At 32.8% G+C, this 25,549-nt stretch overlaps 1 protein-coding gene across 1 annotated transcript in view; it reads right to left on the minus strand.

Moving 5' to 3' along the window:
• Positions 1-25,549, minus strand: part of sif (guanine nucleotide exchange factor still life) — a 140,891-nt gene that overhangs the window by 21,542 nt on the left and 93,800 nt on the right. The window contains exons 23-27 of the mRNA XM_088274160.1: positions 23,251-23,433; positions 20,518-20,718; positions 15,851-16,075; positions 6,526-6,712; positions 1,994-2,108 (exon numbers count right to left, since the gene is read on the minus strand). Coding sequence (XP_088130286.1) covers positions 1,994-2,108; positions 6,526-6,712; positions 15,851-16,075; positions 20,518-20,718; positions 23,251-23,433 — 911 coding nt within the window. The remainder of the gene's footprint in view (positions 1-1,993; positions 2,109-6,525; positions 6,713-15,850; positions 16,076-20,517; positions 20,719-23,250; positions 23,434-25,549) is intronic.

Raw genomic sequence — 25,549 nt, forward strand, 5'->3', positions numbered from 1 at the left:
ATGAAAATTTAATACAATTTTCTAATGTCTTTCTTATTTTTATTGAACTTCGCGAAAATATTTTTTGTAAACAAACCTGATACGTATTAAATTTTCCTGAAATTGAAAAGCAGCCTTCTGTTGCCATAATACGAATTTTACATATTTCTTTCCATTTCTGAGAATGACGATAAGCATACATGGTAGCTTTCCATTTCTGAGTATGGCGATAAGCATATATGGTAGCTATTTTGCACTGATACTCTTTACTTACACATAATGCTTTCATAATATAAGAAAAACATAACTTATAGCTTTAATATAAGGAATAATTTCATAATATAAGGAAAATGTTACTCGTAACTCACAGCCCCATTTGATTATCATCAATTGCTCTTTTTTTGTTCAACACGGTTGCATCTTTTTTCACTCATTAATTAATTTCATTCGTTATAACTCAATCAGTCTTCTCTTATGTATAGTATGTAAAAAAAGATAATAATATGTGAAATAACGAATCAAAGAAGAACAAAATCACGTAATGCTGTAATATTCTCAAAGTGAGGAAACCTACCGAGAATGTGAAAAATAAGAGAAAGTATTTCAAAAATTTAAATTGTATCATGAATTATAGAAAAATTATTTCTATGTTCGTAAAAGAGATACGTACGTTACATTTCTACCACATTTTACTTTTGAGTGGCATATGACACGTAGCTTTTAGATTATTTCTACAAAGCTTACGAATTGTAAATGTCGCTTAGCATTTGTGGAGAATGCCTAAAAACGCATAAACAGCTACAAAAATAGGTCGTCACTAAAGTTGAATGATGGCCTGAATTTTAAGGCGGGAAATGATACACAGGTATGTGGGTCAGATTTTAAGAGAAACCTTTTGTGTTAAAATCCCACAGCTCTCGAAAAGACTGGAGGAGGAAATCCGCCCAAATGAAAAAATACCAACCGAGATTTATATGAAGGATTTTTTTTTCATTTATAGTAGAATCGGAGCGCGAATACCTATCCACCAATAAAATGTCATAATTAAAGTAATACCTACCGTACATTGCTTTTCTGGGAAATTTCTAAGAACGTTTGCATTAATTTTTATGTGTTTTGCTAAAACAAACAGTAAATTACTAGGATTATAAAAAAACGTCTGTATCAACTATTTTCATCTAACCGAATGCCGGACTCATCGACGCATAGTCTAAACCGCTTGCCCTAGAGACGTGAAATGTAGAGGGTAAGTTCTTCATGTTGATACTTATACCTAGAAAACTGGTAAAAGTGTATCAAACATGAATACGAATATTTGGACTTTTACTTTAAACAAAACTTATATTATCATTCTCAGAAATTTCAAAAAGGTGGACCAAAAAACGGGGTTGGGGGTGAATTTAGAAAGATATCTGCAATATATCTTAATAACCGGTGACTTGGCAAAATTTTAATAGGGTATTTAAATTGTTTAAAAAAATTAAAGTATATTTAGTTTTACCATTTTTCAAAATAGACAATAAACCCGTCTCATTTCCCGCCATCAAAAAAGAATAAATCACTATACAATAACTTATCCTTTTCTTCTAGCCACCGAGTTAATGTAGACAAGGGTGCCCGAAGCTCGTTGGGAAGAACCATAGATTATGGTGTATCTGTACCCTGTCATGTGTGTGGAGATATAGTGGAAACATTATTCAAAATTAAAAACTTGCTATAACGTAATATAAATAAGACACACACATTAATTTCACCCTCAGTTTAGAACACTACTGATGTTTTCATCGACAGGTGCTCTCAAAAACTAACCAGCAAAAAAATAAAGGTAGAGGTGGGTGGGGTAATAACTAGAGGGAGGTTTGGGGGCGGGACTTGGTAACATAGACAATAATGGTAATGAATTTGGGAAAAGCATATTATTTATACAAGTTTTTAATCTTTAAAATCAACATGTCATTCCACAAAGTTAATGCCAAATCAATAAATGATAAAGTGGAAACATAGTCATTCTCACCTCATCATCATGCAGAGTGCCTGCTCCTCTTGGAGTACGCTCTCCAGGTACATCATGTCAAGGTCGGATACGATGGCTCCGTTGATGACCATGATCTCATCCCCTTTGATGATACCTGTTGAAGAAAACAGAACAATTATTTAGGAAATGCATACATTTGGATATGTGTAGTGTTGGATAACAAAATATTGATAAAACTATGTTTTAGTTTGCGAGTATCAAAGTACGAAACAGGCTGCATTTATTTAGATTTTTAGCACAAACAATACTTTACTTGACAAATTATCGCCATAAAAAGTTTAAATGGATTTCTTATTAAAAAGTAACATTTTCGGCATTTATTGAAACGCCTACATGTAAATAAAATTAAATAAACAATTCGTCTAAATAATAGACCCCAGAATACATATGTTCATTTATCATTTTATTACACCTACATAAAATTATTATTTATTTATTTATCACAAATATAATTATGCTAATAAATGTACACCGTTGAAATAATAATGTGTCCGTTTATGTAAACAAAATCTATGTGATTCACTAAGCAAAGTCTGGTGCGAACGAATAAATTTTATGTAATTACGGATAAAAATATTATCCTAGCGATCTGCAAAACGGCACATCCGGTTTATTGACGTAGCGATGGAAAATGTTTTCGAACGAGAATCAGCAGACGGAATGGAGTTCGAAGAACAAATCATGTACAGCTCGTAACTATTGTATAATACGTGGAATATCGTCCCTCGTGGGAACCAATATTACCAGATTACACGGATAGCTAGCGAGTTACGTAAGCAGAAAGTGGAATATATGGGTTACAAGTTACAAGCTAATCACTCACTGCGAGTAGGTGCAGGCTGTAAGCATTATTTCAACGTGATAGAGATACGAACGTAATATTTGCAATGGAGATACTAGTGTGTCGTCGGTTTATAAGTAGCATTTATAGTGCACGATACGATATATCGTAACGTCACGGTACTCACATGTATCTATAGATACATATGAGTACGAGTTTTACCTGCGAAATATACACAGCTTTAGCGTACCTACCCGACCCACGAAAATCCTCGATAAACTACACGTTACCATCAATGAATTGATTTCAACTCGCATCAATTTATATAAGAAATAATTAGCTGTACCCGGACCACGCGCTGCTGCGGCTTAGACTGGTCAAATGGAAAAGACAGAAAAGAGAAAGCGCACATTTCTAATATGTGTAATTTCACGATATTTGTGGGTATATGATATTTTAGCAGCTGTCAAGAAGCATGCTATCTGAGTATTGTGTGAGTTTCTGTTACGTTCAACAGATGGCGCTACTATTGCAGTCAAAAGAGCTGTTTTAAAAAAAAATCGCGATTTTACTTGTCACTAATATAGGTAGATAGATCGACGGAATCCATTTGAAATTTTAGATTTTTTGCTAAACTATTTTTGATTTGCTATTTTAAATATAAGATTTCCTTTAAAAGTACATTTATTCAGTTGATACAAAAATGTCGCGACGAGTATTTAGTAAGTCCGTAACTTTTATTGTCAATATAATCCAATATTCGGAATTCCGCTAAACTATACTTCATTTGCGTAGATTAAAACTTTGAGCACCAAGGGTTAATTGTACAATCCTGTATGTATACGGTATTATGTCGTGTTAATTATTGTTGAATTGTTTCGCCATCAAGTTAATATTCAACAGAACTGAGGAATTAATTTATGTAGGTACTTGCATAAAGTCGGATACTGGTGGCGGTGGCGCGTAATGAAATATAATACTTTTCGGATTCATGCGATAAACCTAGTACTGATATACCAAAATAACATCATATGATTGATGATATAAAACGTGACGTCATAGAAGTTACGGACATAAACAGTGCTCAGTAAACTGAAAAGGATTTTGTTATTTCATTAAGTCCTGAAAGGGCATTCATACTTTATATATATATTTGTATGTATATACTCTCACGGAGACGAAACGCTTGTAAATTCAAAGTCATTTGGGATTTACAAGCTTTCAAACCTATCATCGGCTAGCTAGGTGATTACTCGAAACGTTTATGTAAGATTCACCATTCTGCCTTTATTTGAACATCAATATCACTTAATTTTACAAATATATTTAAAGGTAAACCTCGTTTTGCGCCGGTTCGATTAACTACGATTCACAATTACGCCGGTTGGTGACGGTTGTGGGTTTCTCTAATAAAGAATTGGAAGAGTCGATGGAGGAACTATATTTCCCTCAGTCAGAAGATCTCGAAAAGGAGGAGGATGAGAAAAAATTGTTGGAAAACCCTAAAAACGGCTGATCTAACTCGTATCCTTTCTTCTAGAAAAAGGTTAACAGATGATGACTTCTGTGAGACGGGTATTTCAATGGAAGTGCACATGTTAAAAAAAGCGTCACAGCTGCCGTTTGCTCTTGTGCTATGATTCTACACGAACGGAAGTAATAATTAAAGCAATTGAAGTGATTTTTTTTGAGTCTGAGAATTTAATTTTGTGCCGACGAACTGGTGAATTAGCATTTATCAAAAGAAACATTAATTTTATCAAGAGATTATTTATTTTGTAAACGCATTGAAATTTAATTTGTTAAATACATTTACAATTTATTTTTATTACATATCGCTCACTCCTTTCAAGAACGTCATAAATCAAAAAACATGATTTTTCAGGAGAACGTTTTTAAAGTTTAAAAATATAATACAATGTATGAAAAATAAATATCAAGCCACTTATTAAACTTTTTACTGTGCAACAGATTTTTTTAGGTAAAACCTGAATGTTTTTTTTCCATTTCAAAAATATTTAATAAATTTAAAAAAATAATAAAACAATACCTTTTCTTCAAAATGCAAAAACAACACTTTCTGCCCTGTAGCGGGTAAATATTAAGCTAAAAATATGCCTCTTTTGCTGGGATATAGTACATTTTCTGGGCATTCGGAAAACATGCACAACTGAAAATTGACGATTTTTGATTTATTTTCTTGAAAGGAGTGAGCGATATAGGTTATGTATTAAATAAACGTGTTAAATTGTTCTTTAATTTTTAACATGGAACCTAACCTTGCATCGTTTATTATATTTTTGTTCATTTTAGGCTGATTTTTTTTACGCCAGTATCTCTTGGAACTAGACCCGCTGTAAAACAAGGTTTACTCAATATCCTAGTGCCCATTCGTGTACGATTTTAAAGCGATATTTAGCAATTCTATTCCATTTGTACGTTTTTATTTTTAAATATTTTTTGAACTTGTTTTCAGCACGATACGTAATACACAGAATAATTATGTATTTCTTAATTAAGTATGTACTATGGACGTAGAGTTAGACCGAGTATCAGCCATGAGTTTTTTACTGAAAGCAATTTTAGAAAATGTTTCGCGATATTGTTAAACAACAAACAAAATTGTGCTTGAAGTGGATAAAAGTGTGTAATTAACCCTTTTGTGTGCCAACGTGCTCGTTGGAAAAACGTATCTAAATTTTAACCATCAGAAAACACAAAAACCACGCTCTAAAACAGTGATCGCTTTAGAGAGCCGACGCACAGAAAAAAGCATGTAGTAAAGTCATTAATGTGTCCTTTTTATATATTATTTTATTACGGTAACATTAAATTATGTTATTTTTTTATATGAGTCTAATGTTTGAACCTTTATTTCAAATTACCTACACACCATCCTTGGTTTACTGCTTGATTTAAAAATAACGAGATAAATAAATTGATACTGCTTGAGATAAAAAAAAACAACATAAAGGGAAATCATGATTTTTTACTAAAATATTTTTAAACAATAAATATTTACGTCCACCTCCGTAGTGTAGTAATTAGTACATTTAGCTTCCATACTACAGGAGCCGGGATCGATTTTATTAGAGGAGGGATAAAATAAATGTGTTTTTTGACTATAATATTTATTAAATATTACTTTGTACTGGTACCAGGATTGATTATCTTGCCTTTATATATTAAACAATCGAACAAACATAGTTTCAAATTGATGCAGTGCCCTATGTACCATTGGGAGTGGATAAGAGTCAATACTAAGTATTGACGTCTCACAAAAATAAATGGTGAAATCCACTTTTATTTGCACCAGTTACAAAAAATTTAATCTGTTAGAATGATCTTGTTATGATTAATAAGATTAGAACGAGAAATAAAATCTCTTAAAATCATTAGAAAAAAACTATATATAATAGTTCTTATTTTATTATCTTAAAATGGACAAGTTCCTAACGGGGTGCGTCATATTTCCGGGTTGTAAATAGTGGTAAACGGTGGTCAACATGTTCACTTTGTTGGGATGAGGAGCAGATTGATACTTTCAAATTTAGAGTATGACGTTCTGCTATTTTTTATGGATTCTTCATTATCGGAGTGCGTCATATTTCTGGGTTGGAAATAGTGATATACGGTGGTGAACCATGTTCACATTATTGGAATGAAAAGCAGATAGAATATGACGTAGTGCCATTGCGCTCTGTCCTCTGCGCAGTAGAGTTGCACTTACCGTTCTGCATAGCGACACTCTTGTCCTCCACCCTGCTGACGTAGCAGCACAGCTCGTCCTGTCTCTCCGCATTCTCGGCGAGCTCCGCCTCGACACTGAATCCCCACATCTGTTCGAGCGCCGACCTCTGCAGCTCCACTTGGTACAGGATCTTGGCGCACACTTCGACCACCTCGTGTGTATGGAGCTGGTGACAAAACACGTCATCATTTACTCTCCAAAAGTATTACTTAAATATTCATAATAAGTCATTTAGTATTGTTTAAATATGGGAGTAGAACACTTCAATATATAGTTCCGAGCATTTTTAATTTGTTGCCGATGGAGGTAAGAGGTCAAAATAAAATATGGAACAAAGGCAAAATAAATGGATAGGTAAATGATGAACAGAAAATTGAAAATGTGTATGGGTAAAAATTGCTAAAATAGGTAAAAATAATATAAAATGTATGTAAAAAGAACTCCACCGACAAGACACATAAGGTGGCATGGTGCATCTCTGCAAAAATTAATTATATTTATGATTTTTTAAATGAATGTATGTATGTATTAATATGTATATATAGTTAGCAAATATATGTTTCAATAAAAAAAATTACATTAAATTTTGGTTGTGGTCCCGTGGTTAGTGTCGCGGACTCTTGAGTAGAGTTTCTGGGTTCCAACCCTGTCTACCACAATTTGATACCTATTTTTAATAATGTACGCCACATAAATAGTTTATACTTATATGTAAATAATAAAAATAAAAATATTCACCTTTAAAAAAAGTGCTTTAATAGGAAAATCGATTTTCTTTTCCTCCATCTATTGTTATATGTTTTGTAAAACAAATTAAATTGCACAATGCAATTAAAACATTTTTCAGTTACATAATAAATATAAACGTAAGGGATGTAAGTATTGAATGTTCAAAAGTTATGAAGATTTCACTAAAAAAGTAAAGTGGATCAAAATCGTGTTAATTTTTAAACGAATTGTCGGTACTCCTTTGCAAACAGTGTTAAAAATAGACAAATATTTAAAAACTACCGATTTATTATATATTTTCGTTCATTTTCTTATCGAATAACTTCATGTTATTAAGTTGGCAAAATAATTTCTCATTACAGCCGCGGACACTGAAAATTGATATCGTTCCCCGCTCCACGTATGTACATACAACGCAGCAGGACCGTTCCCTAGGTTTGTTCAATAGAATATTTACGTGCTGTTTTGTTTACTTTAGACTCTGACAGATTTAATCGTCCGAATACCATATGAATGTATACAGCACGAATTGGTCGAATAACGAAATTTGGCATTCCCGCGCAACATTCTCAGCCTGTTGAGCATGCCTTTGGCGCATCGTGAAACGTTACTCACTGAATACCTCGACCAAAATTCGAATAGTTTACATGTACACTCAACATTTGTGAACATCAAATAATGATGAACATTCCAAACTGACATGATTATTTTTTATTAAGCCTGACATTAGCAGTGTCAAGTTTACGGGAATGCTATCCTCAATGCTCGAGCGATTACGGCTGTTTTAATTTTTCCACACTATTTCTCCCCTAATTATTTTCCCGTAAGGCAGTTATGTTAATCATCTTGAGATCTTACACTTACGTAATGTATAAAATATAATCCACTCCTGCATCCAAGAATTTGGAGCGCAGGACTTATCACCTCACTTTCATAACATTGATGATTAGGTTAAAACTGTGATCTTCCGATGCAGTACCCTATGAACCATCTCGGTGCGCAATATTGAACGGACCGAACGATGAATGAAAAGTTACTAGGTAAAGTCTCGAGCGAAGCAAATTTGAGCATCGAGGACACGTCGCTCACTCCTTTCAAGAACGTCATAAATCAAAAAACTTATTTTTCAGGAGAACGTTTTTAAAGTTAAAAAATATAACACAATTTATTAAAAATAAATATCAAGCCACTTATTGAACTTATTACTGTGCAACAGATCTCTTTTAGGTAAAACCTGAAGGTTTTTTCTCCATTTCAAAAATATTTAGTTTATTCAAAAAAAATAATAAAACAATACCTTTTCTTCAAAAATGCTAAAACAACATTTTCTGCCCTGTAGCGGGTAAATTTTAAGTTAAAAATATGCCTCTTTTTTTGGGATATAGTACATTTTCTGGGCATGCCGAAAACATGCACAGCTGAAAATTGTCGATTTTTTATTTATGACGTTCTTGAAAGGAGTGAGCGACGTGATGAGACATGACCGGTAGCAACTTATTCAGTAAACAACGATGGGAAAATTTGATGTGAGGAAGTGAAATCTTAGCCCCGCGACATGAGGGAGTGAACCCAGCCGTGGGATCGATCAACATATTTTAGAATGGTGACTAAACACCAATTATTGGAGAGAACCCGTAAGAAAAACGAAAAGTTTTATGTACAATTATACCTCACAGGGAACGGTAACCAGATACGGAGTTACGTAATCTCGGATTTACCGCAGGGCTAAATGGGCTATTGTTCAGGGCTCGCACAATCGAAAGAAATAAATTGAAATTTTGCAATACAAATATGAAGAACTAAAGAAAGTAATTTTTTTTCATTTGATTAATGTTTTATTTTATTTATTGTTTCGGCATTAACTTTGTGGTAAGAAATGTTACAATGATTAAAGAAAACACCTCGTTTTTCACCACTTGAGTAAAAAACGAAGTGTTTCCTTTAATCATTAATGTTTTACATAAATTAAAAAAATATTTGATGATATTTAATTTAGAAAGCGATCGAAAAATTCAAAGCTCGTATTTCTCAATATTCCTAGATTGATTCCAACCCAATTTAGGAAAATCTAGATTGGGTTGGGATATTGAATTACAAAATTTAATGAATTAATTTAAGACGACTTCGTAAAATCAAAAAGCACGTAAATGTCGGAACTTTTCGCAAAGTATGAAGATGGAAGGCCACCTTATTATTATAAGAGACTTTTGAGACGATATGATATACATAATCCATTTAACAATTTTCAGTTTAACTATAACTAATAAACTTATTTTTTTATTTTTTTTTTAAATTCTTTACATCAGTAAGAATAAATGACAGCAAAAAATATTTTAAGATGATTAAAGACTTAGGTAGTTGCAACCTACCCTAATGTTTATAGCCAGAGATGCCTAAATTATTATATTTTACGAATCGATGTATTGTATGTTTAATACGGTGTAGGTTATTTTGGTATTAAAATATTGATTTTTCAAGTATATTTGGGTGGGGCCACTAAATGATAAGCCCAGGTTCATCGGAGGCAAATCTGTTCCGGGCGGTAAGTACTTGCGTACCTACGACCTGTGATGTGCATCAAACCAAATAGTAACGCTGCGCCGGCGCCACTGGCTTTCCGGGTTTGATGACGTCATGGTGAAAGCCTCCTCCCCGACCGAAGGGTGAGTGTACCTTCCGATCTAGTTGTATTATCCGAGTCATATTTTCAGTTCCAGATAAGGCAACCTATTAATAAAATATCACAATATACAAGTACATTTTTGCAAACGTACAAGTACGAACATAATACGGAAAGCGGAAAATAGGTCGCACTGCATAGGAACAGTTCAATGGGTATGTGATTTGAATAAAAAGATATCCATTTTCTAAGTTTTGATTAATTCTTTATCCTTGAAAAAACATTGTTTTAAAAGTAATGATATTTTTTGCTATGTTTAATAAATCATAATGATTAAAAACATGGTGTAGTCTCTTGTATTAACCAGTATTTATTTGATTTTTTGTCAATAAGTTTCAATACAGTGTGTTTAAAAAATAAATATACTTATATTAATTGTAAACATTGTTTTGATAAATTTGTGTTGTTTTCACATAATATTGTTGAAATTCTCGGTTTTAAGTTATTTAAAGAGTTTTTCGTTTTTTTTTTATGGAAAATACAAATTTTGTGTTAAGCACTCAAAATGTGTGATAATATGACACTAGATGTATTATGTGTATATTGAAACAATTTAATTTTTGGACATGTATCGAAATACTTGTAAGAAAAAAATAACGAAATGAATATCCAATAGGTGTTTGTGGCAGCAATCTTCTGCCTGTATTTCAAAAAATATAATTATGAATCCAGATAACATACTAAACAAAATGTTACGATTAAACATGATGCGTTTGAACATTCGCTTTTTTTCGGACTGTATAAAATATTGTTTGGTGGAAAAAATTACGTTACCAAAGTCGAAAGTTATATTTATATATTTTTCTCGTTCCGGGAGCGAAATTGCTACGGGACCCTTTTCTTAAATCGCCATTTCGTTTTGATGTTGCCTTGTTTTGATTTGTTGTTTTGATTTGATAAAAACAACACAAGTTTTATATGACATTAAAATATTGATGTACAAAATATGTTAGTAAATACTGACAAACTGTACGAGTATTTAGCATTGCAACACAAGTTTTATGTCACATTAAAATTTTAATTTACAAAATAGGTCAATAAATATTGAAATACCATATTGAGCATTGTTGTGTGATAATTGTATTTTCCTTTACGTGAATGTTTCGCGATCTTTTCCTATTCGCAGGATACCGACGTTTTCCCTAAAATATTTCTGAAACGAAACCTCACTTTTTCATTGAAAAATCTTTTCCGTCTATTGCAGAAATGCAGGGTACACCAAACATCGTCTCGCAGCACACTATTGTGCCGCGGTGCGGCGGTTGTGGAGGACTGCTTACGCCATTAGCGATTCTAAAATTGTTTCCTATGTGCATTCCTCGCTTTACCCCTCGTCGACTGAAGATGTATTGTAATCGACAAGAGGAGAGATGCTTTGACAAGAATTTTTGGATAATTTCCGGGTCGGTAACTTACCAGAATGTTTGGAATTATGTGAAAAGCTACTGGTCACAAAATATTTTCTACTGCAATACATTTATTTTCTTTATTTTTTTATTTAATAATGCAGCAGATATTTATGTAAGTATTTAAAAAAAATAAGAACGATGTTGAATTTTATAATATTTTATGATGACTTCACAAGCTTTTTTCTAGATTTTATATCAAACGTGACAGTTCCAGGTAGATTTGGGCGATCGAAATAAAAATACCGAATCAAATAACGATTTAGGCTAAAAGGAGAGAAATACAAATCGAGAAAAAGTACCGAATCGAATCGGGTATCCAAAAAAGTAACAGTTACAGATTCGTTACATCTCTTGTTCCAGGATGCCCAATCCCGCAGGATCCAAAACTAGTTTAGTCCAGCAATCGTTAAATCTTTGTACCAATATCATTTACCTATACATGCACACTAGAATCAATATGGAAGAGAAAATAATATTCTATTAAGACCTCAGAATAGAGAATTACTACTCAGTGATTCTCAGATGTTTGTAATATTTTTATGTATTACTTCACAAATGTATTGTTGATATTGACCGAGATAAATATTTGTTCGAAAACTGTGAATACGATTTATCTATTTGATTAATCATAATTATTGTTTAGAGGGATCAAATCCACAATATTCGGAGTAAATTCCCAATACACACATTTGTCATTTACATTTGATTGAGGATGTAATAAAAAGAGGTAGGCGTGGAAGTCCAGCGGAATTGATGGCACTCGGCTGGCCATCCGATGAAATAATTGGATGATGGATGGCTGGGATGGTGGGGGTGCCGGGAATGTAATACAGGTTTAATGACGACGACCCAAATCACATTACAATTTTCAAAACGAAGACACCTCTTAACAAAAAAACGTGAGATTAGAGCACCGCATAATATAAAATTAATTTTATTTATATTATAAGGCTAGTCGTTATAATATTTTCCCCATAACATCAGTTGCTTGGGATAAGATAGTATACGTGAACATACATTTATATGTTGTTACTGTCAAGTTTTTACTTATTTATTATTTACGATATATTGTCAAGAAAAAAGCACATAAAAATATTTCGTGAATAATTGTGGTTAGGAGGGGGGTTAGGTATTATAAACGAAGATGTTACTGTTCTTTCCCTTTACATACTTGTAAACATGTACAAACTCTAAATACTTTAGGTTACATTATACGAAATAGAATTACGCCTATGTTAGATTATAATGCAAAGCCAGTTGATTGATTACGAAAAAACTTGTCTGTTATGATTAACATAATCTTCACTAGATTCTCTGTAGTAAATTGAGACAACGTGGGATGACACAATAATCTGAGGCGACTGAACTGTAACATTTGTCGGTTTAGAGATATATATATATATATATATATATATATATATATATATATATATATATATATATATATATATATAATATATATATATATATATATATATATATATATATTATATATATATATATATAAATATATATATATATATATATATATATATATATATATATATATATATATATATATATATATATATATATATATATATATATATATATATATATATATATATATATATATATATATATATATATATATATATATATATATATATATAGTAGTGAATCACCCGTGGTGTTTCTTGGATCTTAATTAGTTCGAGTCTAATGAAACAATCAGAGTTGTCAACAACAGAATTAATCAAAAATGTGGTTTTCCCTACTCGAGCAAATTAAACAAGACAGGTTTAATGAAATTTGACACACCTAATTTTGGTATTTCATATCTAGCGCAGGTGTTTTTATCAAGTTTATATTTGCGGAATTAGACACATAAAGGCGAACGTATATTTCAATTACTGTAAAATTTTAATAAATTATTCTGAAACATCAATTTAAATCGCCAAACATTATTTTATCATTTTTGTCAGAAAAAATACCAGTTTCCATCGCCTGAAAGTAGTCGTCATTAGTGTCGAAATGCCTTACAATATATTTTACTTTCAAATTTGAGAACAATCTGCATTGTATGGTGGGTGATTAATTTGTTCAAAACGGCCACGTACATTATAACGAAAAACAGTTTTTATCTTGCTGTTTCCATCTGAAAATCCAGCTGGCAACATTATTTACTCTGTAAAGTTGTGTGTAATTGTTTTGTACGTTAGTAAATAAATGCATAAAAGCTTTCTTCGTAATTTGCAACGTCTCTTATAGTGACGTGGTTCGATTTTTTTACAGTAGGTATAAAACTATTTTTGCGTTCAAAAGCATTGATGCTTCTTTTCTTTCTCCGATTGTATTATATCGACGTCATTTTATAGGACCTTCGTTAACGTATTTCAAGAATTGAAATACATACCGTATAACATCGATATAACAGACTTCGGATATAACGGACAAAAAATCAAATAAAAAAATATCCTGTTAATATTATACATATGTACATGCTTAAATTCTAGTGTCGCCGCATGTTCACAATTTTCGCGGACATGAATTTATCCGTGATTAAGAACACATTTTGACGATCTAATAACATTTATTGACTATTCGTCAGATAACGAAGTTAAACAATATTTTACGCATTATCCTAATTTTAGAGAGTTGATTATAAAAAAAACAGCTAACTTCAAAAGTGCAAACAAAACTTGATTCCTTTTTCAAAGCAGGATTACCGAAACCAAGCGCGTCGATATCAAACAGCAACGTCACTTCACGACGAAAGTCCGAAGACAATAAACAGATTTTTGTTTGTGTTTTATATTGTTATTTAAATCTAAATACAGTTTTATATTTAAAAAAAAAAAAGTTTTTTGATTTATTTTAAACCTAATTTTATATAACCGACTTTCAACGTTAACAGACAAGCCCTCCTCCCAATTAGTTCGTTGTATCGAAGTTTTACTGTAAATTTCAGACACTGAGTAAAAGTAAAATAATTGCATTGGCTAAAATCAATATTTGTTTGCGTCACGAATGAAGTGAAATGTACCTGTTATTTTAGGTTACATAGTACCACGTTTTTTCCCCGACGTCTTCCTGTATCCGTTAGAGTCATAAAAGTGCATATGCACACATTTATTATTTTGGATTTTATCATTATTCATAACATTATAGGATAGTATTTTTGCTGCATATTGTAACTGGAATTGTAACGTAAACTCAGTTAAAAGTATTACAATATTATCGTCTTCAATTTAAAGTTCTAGAGTCCCAGGAGAGGAGCCCTTTCATCAACATTGCGTATTCAAAAAGTTTTAACTTTAAAACAATTGTTGATGGGAGAATTGCTCCCCAAAAACCGGTAGTGTAAATTAAAACCGGGACAAATTAATTCTCTCCATTAAGTTTTGTGATAGGTATCTTATTTTTTTCGCAATGTATTGATTTATGGTGTACGTATTATATATTTTAATTTGAACTTGCTAATTTAATCCCACTTTTATTACTACTTTCATATTACTAGGTTTGATTATATATCGCGTTGTTTATACTTGGGTTTAAAATAAATGAAGGAATTTATTTTTAGGCTCCTTACCCATACTCAATAGTGCATAGCCCACGGCATAGTAGTAGTAGTTTTATCTTGATCGTTAAATACACGAAGGAAACGTGATCAGCTCGACGCTTTAGGTATTAGTCCAGGATAATATTAAATAAATATTAGTGTGGAAAATCACTCAGATTTATTTTGACCCCCCTGGGTATCGAACCCGTTCTATAGTCTGCGCTCAATATCGGAACATAGGGAACGGGTTGCGTTGTTGAGAAGACAAATGACAAACAAATTAAATACTTCTTTTGTGGTCTCAATCCTGTGTATTGGTCTGCAGCAACTAATGACATCTGCTTCGCCATTCTGGTCTTTTATGCGAAACCCTCCTCAGCTCCTCATACGAGTACGTTGCATAGCCCATATCGTCGTATAAGTCGTAAAGATATTTGCATCGTGGGCGACCTCTATTATCTGGTGCAGGAAACCTTCCTGTCTCAACACGTGACCGATCCATTTGGCGCGTCTCTTTGAGATAATCGCGAGTAAGTGCCTTTTTTCTGAATCGGATCTAGCTGACTAACGTAACTAACTATTAATCCCTTTCACTGCCTACACCGGGGGCACTTCTAGAAAATTTTATAGCGGTTTTACAAACTTGTATTTTAAATGTAAATTCACAGTAAAATCGGCATACAATTTTGTTTCACATTTTCAATAAATTCCGCAACTTAATTCATTAAAAAAATTGCTTTGCAAGAGAAGGTCTATCAGGAAACGTAGATGCTTTTGCATCAGATCTGGGAATGCGGTGGGACAGATTTCATTTCCTAGCATTCTTCTAAAGGTCCACATCTCGAACGCATTAAGCCTATCCTTATCTCTTTCAGATTAATCTATATAAATTAAATTAAATACAAAACGGGATAGTGTAGGTGAGAGTATAGTATGTGTACGTACGTATGTCTCTATGAGGTCGCTACGGTGGGGCACGAAGTAGTTGTGGTCCTCCATGTCTCGGCGCTTCTTGACGCGCACGAAGTGCTCCATGGGCACGAGCCCCTTGCGAGCGCACGCGCTGGCCAGGAACTCCTCCACACTCATGGCCTCCCGGAGCACCACGGACGCGTGCGCCGCGTCAGGCAGAGACACCTTGATCGTCTTATCTGCTTCTTCGCGTGACATCTGTGAACAAAACAAAGATTTTAGAATCAAATCACAATTCGAATTCTACGTTTCTATTTTGATGCATACAAATCAAGGTGCTGGAATTTTCGTAAAGTTCTGTAATCCTTAAATAATAAATAACGACATGATGCTTCTTGCTATGTATCTTTTATTCCAAAGTTCAAAGGTTTTGATATTTATATATATATATATATATATATATATATATATATATATATATATATATATATATATATATATATATATATATATATATATATATATATATATATATATATATATATATATATATATATATATATATATATATATATATATATATATATATATATATATATATATATATATATATATATATATGTAAACATCTAGCATAATCTGGAGCAGTCATTTACAGTGTAACTTCCCTTGCTTTTTGTTTGCATGCTAGTGTTTGCATTTGTCGAAGATTTCTTCAAATTTAGAAACACGAAACCAAAGAAAATCGAGTCTGAATTTTATCGCAAAGAGCGCTCTTAAACCATCAAAGGGCATAAACGCCGCACTCGCCTTTTCGTCTCACAGGCTATCATCAGTAAATATCCTTAATTCATCCGGTTCCATGTCCGGTAAGAACCGGTCGTTGTAGCCGTGGATGGATTCTATCGTTTTCCTGTGTGAAGAAGAGAGAATTAATACCGATTCCCTGATAATTCACACAAGGTCACAAGGTATAGGTCTAGTAATCATCTATTTTTCTTTGCTTGATATATTTCCGAAATTTCTTCAAATCAAATGGTATGAAGCCACATAGAGCCTGGCCTGATATGAATGACATACCATAGTTCTGTAAGATATTATTGGTATCTGTCTCTGAATCCAGTTTTTTTTAATATTTATTTCTTGTTTACTTTTTTGTTCACGTCAATTACCTACACATGGTGGCACACCCAAGTATATTTGCTGCATTACCTCAGCTTAAGTCTACAGCACCCAAGTATATTTTCTGCATTACCTCAGCTTAAGCTCTTCACGTGGGCTCTTTGAGTTTCAAACATTGTCAATCTGTTTAAATCAATTTACATTTAGTTTAAATAAAGCTTATGTAAAATGTGCTGTACTGATGTGAAGGAGTCTCTTTTGAAGGAAATTCGTCATACTGAAATGATGAATTAATTCCTCTTGGGTCTTCTGAATCTTTCATATGGATGCAGACACTTGAAAATGGCCGGGCGAGAAACGCCCAGTTGCACGCCGAGTATTTCTTGCGATTGAGTGCTGTCTTCGTCAAAAATAGCTTGCAATTCGATGTCCTCAAACTTTTTTGGCCGATTTTCTCGATTCTGGTAGCTTAAGTTAAAATTGCTATCGCTGAACTGACTGAACCAATATTGGCAAGTCCTTTCCGATGAAGCATTGTTAGTGTAGGTCTCCACAAGCATTTTATGCAATTTGGTTTGATTACTTGGAGGAGAAGTGGTAAAGCATAATTGTTTTCGGCACATGACTTTTTTACGGCAGAATATAAAAAAAAAAAACAAACAATGGGTATCGTAAAACCATCAAAGGTTTTGTTTATTTTTTTCAACAAACGCGCTCTTTTTGTCTTGTGCTTTAATTAATTTGTGTATTCACACATTCATCAGTTAACACGGCGATAATAATTTTAGTATCATCCTTCCGCTGTTTTCTCCGTAAATAAACAAATATACATCAATATTTTAAAATTGTAATCTGTGGTACGTTGATTTAAATATTTCACGTAGGAAAATAAATGTTTCGTCAATTTAAAATTAAATTACAGATGGCCAATCCAAAAAAATCAATAAGGATCAGAACCCTGTTGTCCGGTGTACTTCAAAATTTAGGCAATCTAATTTTCCGACATTTCAATAAAATGCAAACAGCAGGAAATTTGATTAAAATCGTAAACACCTAAATTTCGAACAAGATACTTTTATTGACATATACTCGGTTTACTGGCAAAAGCAATTAAATTTGTAAACAACATAAAATATTCTTACATGTCATCGGATTTTTCTATACATTGTCATGAAAAAATGTTATAAAATGCTTTAAAATGGGTTTGCAAAGATTAAGTCAAACCGAAATGACACAAGACTTTGGTAGACGATACAAGTCGCCGCAATATTAAGTTATAGTTATCTTGAGAACATTTAAGTATTAGTTTGATGTAATTGATAATTATGATCGATTCATATGAGCAGATCATTTCAGATTTTTTTTCTCGCTATGCGAGGTGCTCGCTATCAGAGGTTCGTAGTAAATCTAATGCCGAAAGTTGGTTCTTTAAAGTTAAGAAATTAGTTATTGAGCTAAGTGTACTTTTCGCTGGAGCGAATTGTTTTTTTTTTATGTTCTGCCTTTTTTTCTTTATAAAAGTCACTGCATGTTATGCCAAAATTTAATTTACAGTTTAGCAACGCTCGTACAGCAGACTCCAGAATGCGGCCGCGGTCATCAGACCAAATATGATTTATTATTGACAAAACACGCTCAAAAGGTGCTGAAGTCACGGGTAGGCACAAAATACCATATTTTGTATAATTTACTCAGATAAGTGCGTCAATGTGATGCTCATCAAAGTATTTGAATAATTGGACCTATTTATCCACGTATTCAGTTTGGGTTGTCGTTAAACTCTATTCTTGAATTTTTGATGCAAAAAAAGTTTTGTGAGTATTAATGCTTTTTGCTGTCGTTCATTCATTCATTCATTCGTTGATTAGTGTATTTCGTTTATAGCTTATGCAGATTTCTCTATTTCTTCCCATTTTCCAAGTGAAAATTTCGGCGCTACCGATACTGTTTTCTATATAATTCTATGTAAGAAATGCACCGTCTGAATAGATAAATAGACAGTGCTCGCGCAAAACTGGGACAAAATCTGAACCGACCGGGACACCGGGACCCGTGTCTGAAACCGGAACAATCCCGGTCAAACCGGGACGTATGGTAAGCCTATACACATACCACTTTTCCTACGACTTTTTGGCAATACCGATTAAACATCGGTTTCGTGACCTTTTTACCAGAAAATATCCGTGACATTTGTACTCGGAAGATAAAAAATTATTTCACTTTTTCCCTAATATCACTTACATGAAAAGTAGGTAGATACAATGTTTTCTGGTCTTATAAGCGGACACCAATAGGGAAATTTTCTCAATATATTTCTGAAAATAATTCCAATAAATTTCCAAATAGGGATGCTAAGGAATTCTCATCTCTATAATATAAAAAAAATCAAACTTTTTATCTATTTTCACGGCTGAAAAAATGACAGTATCTACCTAAATATTTAACAATTATTAAAATATTTCGATTTCGTGTTTTTCCAAAAAAAAATAACGAAGTATTAATAAGATTAAATAAGTTTTCTCGTACAATTTAGAAATTTGTTGAATGACTAAATAGTTACCTACACATTGCGTATTATTATTGTTTACTGCTGTTTATTTGTCTTAAAGGATTTTCCTCGAATTTGAATCGCGTACTCGAATCAAACAATTTGCAGTACGATACGATGAAATATGTATATTACGTCCATTGTTTCGGGAAGCCCTGGACTTAATACTTGACATTATATCCATTCAAACAATAAATTCGACGCTAGGCCCGCTTATCGAATTTGAAATTCAAAACATCCATCATAGTTTCGAGTGAAGAATCCTGAAGTAGTATTCGACTGTACAATTATTATTGCGAATAAGGGGCTTTCCATCTCCACAACTACATATTGAACGAGGAGAATATAATTGTTACTTCAAAGTTTCTAGAGAAACTGTTAATAATTTTGTATAATTAAAACGCTCAATTTTGAGCTACGCTTATACGATTTATCGTTATTGTTTTCTTACTTATAAAAGCACTGTGAGTGCGTAAACATATTGTTAGAACATTAATGATACCTTCAAAATATTATTATAACCAAAAATAGTAAGATGCGTAAGCATTTATTACAATATTACTAACATTCGGGAAAAACAATATTCATTTAATTTTGGTCGTTATAATTCTGACAATACAGATTGACAATCGATTGAAACATGCGTAAGTTTTTATTGACATCTCAACATAGATGAAGAAGAAAATGGAAGTCTGGGCATTTACAGGGCTTGATCACTTTACACACGTGTAACATTCACCAATTCTACCCATGATTGACAACCACACTACTCAAATTCTTGAAACTTCTAAATATACGAGATTGATAAAACTTGTAACACAGTATGCGCGAGTTTACAATAGCCATCTATGGTGGGATATGGAAAGCAAAAGCTTTCCAATTAATAAAAATTAGGCAGAGACTCTTTTCATTTGCATGTGTATAATCCAGGATGGGTAAGTTGTTAAAATAAAAGTTAAGACGTAAAACTTCAGAAACTTCAACCCGGTTGACGTTGACTATGTATGCATCAAGTATGTGTGTAGTTTACCTGTAGGGATCGCCTGCTGGATCCACTGTTGGATCTGGAGAGCATGGGAGGCCTCCTCTTGGTGGCCCCCCTCCCGGCCAGCAGGTTGTTGAGCAAGGAAGGGCTGCGCGCGCAGATGAAGGCGTGGAAGGAAGACACAGTGAACACCCCGAGCTTGTTCAGGGTGCTTTTCGTTGCGCGTGACACGTGAGTCAAGAGTGACTGAAACAAAGGAAAATAAAAATAGCAATTTATTTATGGTTCGCAAAAATTAAAAACACATAACATGACATGAAATACAGTGCAATACAACTTGTTTGAATGTTTTCATCAATTAGATTAGAACACAACAAACTTACAGAAACAAGTAAAAGCACAGGTTAAATACATACATGAAAAAGAGTAGAAATTTTGTAATTTTTTTTACGACGAGACCTGCAGAAGCTAGTGTCAAAGGTATTTAATGTGTGTAAAGTGATTTGATGAATGAAATAACAAATCCAAAGTCATGGTTTTTGACACAGATTAATGTAAAATAATTGTAAATGGGATAATTTGGGACAGGTAGATGATTTCGTATATTTGGGATGATGTTTTCTAGAGATGGAAAAATTGTTAATGATACACGATGGAGAGATAATACTGGGAGCATAGTGAATGGTGCACTGTTATAGCAAATTAAAATCTTTCAGCGAAATCTAAACTGGCAGTGTACAATGGAGCCCTGGTTCCAAACTTATAGTATGGAAGTGAAAGATATAATAGTAAGTAGTCTAAATGCGTTCTCTCAGACCAACGTGTGGCAAAACGATATACGATAGATGTTCTAATGGTGATATAAGGAAAAATGCAAAGCTGAGATAAGCATTATCGATAAAAAAAATGTATTCAGACGGTTTGGGCATAGGAATCGAATGACTGGAGAAAGAAAAGTAAAAAATGTGGCAAATGTGGTTGGTAAAAGAAGCAAAGAAAGACCGAGGAAAATATGGTATTTTAATACTAGAAAGTGATAAGGTCAGGAGTCGAAATAATCGGTGGGTATGTATGAGGAGATGCATGAATGTGGAATAGGCGAAGATTGTTTGCAAATATAGATTGTGATGGCGTTCTATTTTCCCTGCCTACCGCTGCAAGAAAGTGCTTTGACGGTTGGTTAGTTAGTTTTTATACATTAATGCTTTAACAAGGAGCAGGGATGCAAATTGATCGGAGCCAACTTAAAAATCGTGGCGTAGAGATTTTTTCGAATATATACTTTCAAACATATTTTCCCATTTTTTGTACATGCTGCATATATAACCTTGAGGTGAATATCTCCGTGTTAAAAATAATAATAAACTAGTTCACGGATATCGTAATCGATAAATTTCAACATTATTGAGTGGCAACTCTTCCTCGCTTTCCTTAACATGGCAATTCTTACCTATGAAGGATTGTCAACCTGAAAAAAAACTTTAGCTTGCCATAATGTACTCGTATACCTACGCATTTAAAAAATATATATTAAAAATATGATCGTACCTTTAAAAAGAAAACAATTTTGTAACAATTCACTTGACAAAAAATTAATCTTTACTTTTTGTAGATGAGTCAAAGATATGAATATTATTTTAAAAAGTAATATCCTTCGAGTAATTATTTTTACAAAAACGCAATACGATGTTTAAAGCTTCTGCATTAATTTAGTATAACGTGTATTTTGCTTAAGGATATCAAACCTTTAACCTCGTGCTTCTAAAAAGTTGGGAGAAAAGTGGTACCTTTTACCATCTAACTTTTTGTTTACATAGTATGGAGAGCCTCTTCCTTTGAACCTCTTGTCACGCGCCAAAGATTTGTCGATTAAATATCCGGTCACAGCCATAGATTTATATGTTGATTTACTTTTTAAACTTAAAAGTTTTAGAAAAATATATATAACCAAAGATTCTCATTTTTTTAAGCAAAAGTCATTTATCGCGCATTAAACGTATTTTTAAAATTGACAGATAAGGGAGCTACAGTCAATTCTATGATACCTCTATATAAAAATTGATTGAAATGTACGACACTTAAAAAAACCTTAATATGATATGAATAAGTTGTAATATGACAAAAAAATACATAAATGACATATGCACGGATCAGTTCATTTTTATTAACTGGTTGTAATTTTATTGCATTTAAAAATACGAAGAGGATCATTGGCGGTTTTGTCAAAAAAAACATTTACCATTTGACCGCTCGGCTAACGTACTCGGTCCCGGGTTCGATCTCCAGGGGGGGGGGGTGAAATAAACATAGGTGATTTTAATATTAATTTAATATTACCCTGGACTGGTACCTGACGCGGAGAGCTGATCACCTTTCCTTCATGTGTTAACGATCAAGATGACTTTGGGTTTATATGATGCAGTACCCTATGCACCATCGAGTGCGGATGAGAGTTTGAAGAAAAAGTTTGATTGCATTACAGGTAAGTTTGTAGGACCGTCGATATGCACTTTTATTGCAGTCGTTTTTTTTTTTTAATTACCTAACGTCCGAATCTCTGAAATCTAGCTACGGCTTATGCAACACCGTTTATGATGTCCCTACTCAGGCTTCAACTTTATAAGTTTCATAGCCTATGCCTACTTGTGAGTGGATTTACTCTTAATGTTTAAAGTTACTATAATTTCATGTTATTCATGAGTGAAAATTCTAGGCAAAAATACTCGCTTTATTGCAGTCGCTCGTCAGAAATAGAAATATAAATAGGTGAGTTCATACCTTGGGGTTCGGCAGTTCTCCACTCTGCAGGCTCGCCATGTAGCAGCGCAGGCGGAACTGCTCGCAATGCAACCTTTCCAGGTTCTCTTCCCACTGGACCACCTGCGCCGTCATCTGCTGGCGAGCCTCGGCATCCGCCACCACGCTCTGCTGCAGCTCTGCCATGTGTTTCAGTTTGTGGTCCTGCGGAAAAAGAAAAATAACGTAACGTAAATATTTGTACTACAAAACTACATATAATTAATGATGTAGATTAATATCTCGTCACGGGTTAAGCTTATTGAGGCATTCGCAAAGAAATATTATTGCATTATAAGTAGGCAAATACAATTAAAAAAAATCAATGTGAACATATTTAAATCTATTATGATATATGTAGTAGAATTGTTTTGACACGAGCGGAAAAATGCTTTCATGATATTTTGGTATCAAAAAGTTACATTAACCCGGTTTTTAATTTACATATCGCTCACTCCTTTCAAGAACGTCATAAATCAAAAATCTTCCATTTTCAGTTGTGCGTGTTTTCGAATGCCCAGAAAATGTACTATATCCCAGCAAAATTGGCATATTTTTAACTTAATATTTACCCGCTATAGGGCAGAAAGTGTTGTTTTTGCATTTTGAAGATAAGATATTTTTTAATAATTTTTTTAAATACACAAAATATTTTTCAAATGGAGAAAAAACCTTCAGGTTTTACCTAAAAAGATCTGTTGCACAGTAAAAAGTTCAATAAGTGGCTTGATATTTATTTTTAATACATTGTATTATATTTTTAAACTTTAAAAACGCTCTACTGAAAAATCAAGTATTTTTATTTTTGACGTTGTTGAATGGAGTGAGCGATATGTTTCGCCCGAAGTACATTTATACAAAGAGCGAGTGACCATTTCAACACCCTTAAGTGGACAAATACACAACCACGCTGAATTTAATATAAAGAAAAAAAAATGATTATTTTTCGTTAAAGGGGTGGCAAAAGTGTACGGCTATTACAATAAAAAACGAAAAATGATTTGACAAAAAAACTTTGAAACCCATTGAAAATCGACTGAAAATTTTGAAAATATCGATTTGAGTAAGAAATAAATAATACGTACGCTATACACATACATTATAAAAATTAATAAATGATATTATGTTTGTAACTTTTACTACAAAAGGCAATCATTCTTTAATTTGCTTATTGATTTTTTTTAAAAGTAATACATCCTAATACAAATGAGTATCAAATTCTTTGAATGGTTCTGCTTGAATTAGTGTGAAATTACCCCTCTTTTAAATATGTTTTGATAGCTAAAATAAATAATAAAATAACATTGATTAATGAAAAACTTGATATTTTAGTACGATGTCACGAGAGGTATTTAGTACGGATAAAAAGGGGTTATTCCATTGTAATCCTTTGAACACAGTGACAGGTCCTTTGAAGCAGTCGGGTAGACAGACTTCTGATAGTGATTGATGCGGACGGATGTCGAGACAGGAGCGCCATTTCAAATTGTTCCGAAAATAGAATATTAGTCTTTATTATTTTCAAAATTAAACGAATAAAATTATCTTGATTGCTAATTTGAGCTTTCGGAATTTAATCTTTACCTTTATCTTTCTTCGCGTCCTTCACTTCATTTTCACGAGGAATTAATGTGGAATTTTGATTGGATCAGTACAAGTACTTGGCATGAAAAACATGTGTTTTTTACCTATGCTATATATTTCACCCTCCTCTCAGTCAAGGAGCGCAGGTCATATCGCCTTTCCTTCATGAAGTTGAGAATCAGATAAACGACCTATTGATCCGATGCGGTGTCTTATGTACTCGTTGTTTTATTTTATTTAGAAAAAAAAGACATTTGACTTTCATCAAAATATAGATCAGAATGTAATATGGTGATAGAATCAAAAAAGAAACAAAATCCTATCACCATCTACATATTTCACTTCCCGATTTATGTTTATATATCTACTTTTTTCTAATTAAAAAAAAACTAACGAAAATCTCTACCCCCATAGTAGTTAGCGTGTTTGATTAATGTGAATAAGATCCTAAGAGATTATAATAAATAATGATTATAAACATTATTAACCTGTGTCTATATCTGGAAAAAGAACAAAATATAATTTGAGTTATAGATTATTTTCTAGGGGGATTTTTTTAAAGCCGATAAGGGTGAAAATGGTATAACCAAATGTATTGCTTTTTTAATATGCAAAAATATAAAAAAAATCGTCAATGGTTGACGATTTACTCCACATTTCAGATTAAAAGGGAATATGATTTTCATTCAGTATTTAG

This window comes from Brachycentrus maculatus, unplaced genomic scaffold, assembly GCF_059751285.1.
Source record: "Brachycentrus maculatus isolate JH-2025_06_01 unplaced genomic scaffold, ASM5975128v1 h1tg000637l, whole genome shotgun sequence".
NCBI lineage: Eukaryota > Metazoa > Arthropoda > Insecta > Trichoptera > Brachycentridae > Brachycentrus > Brachycentrus maculatus.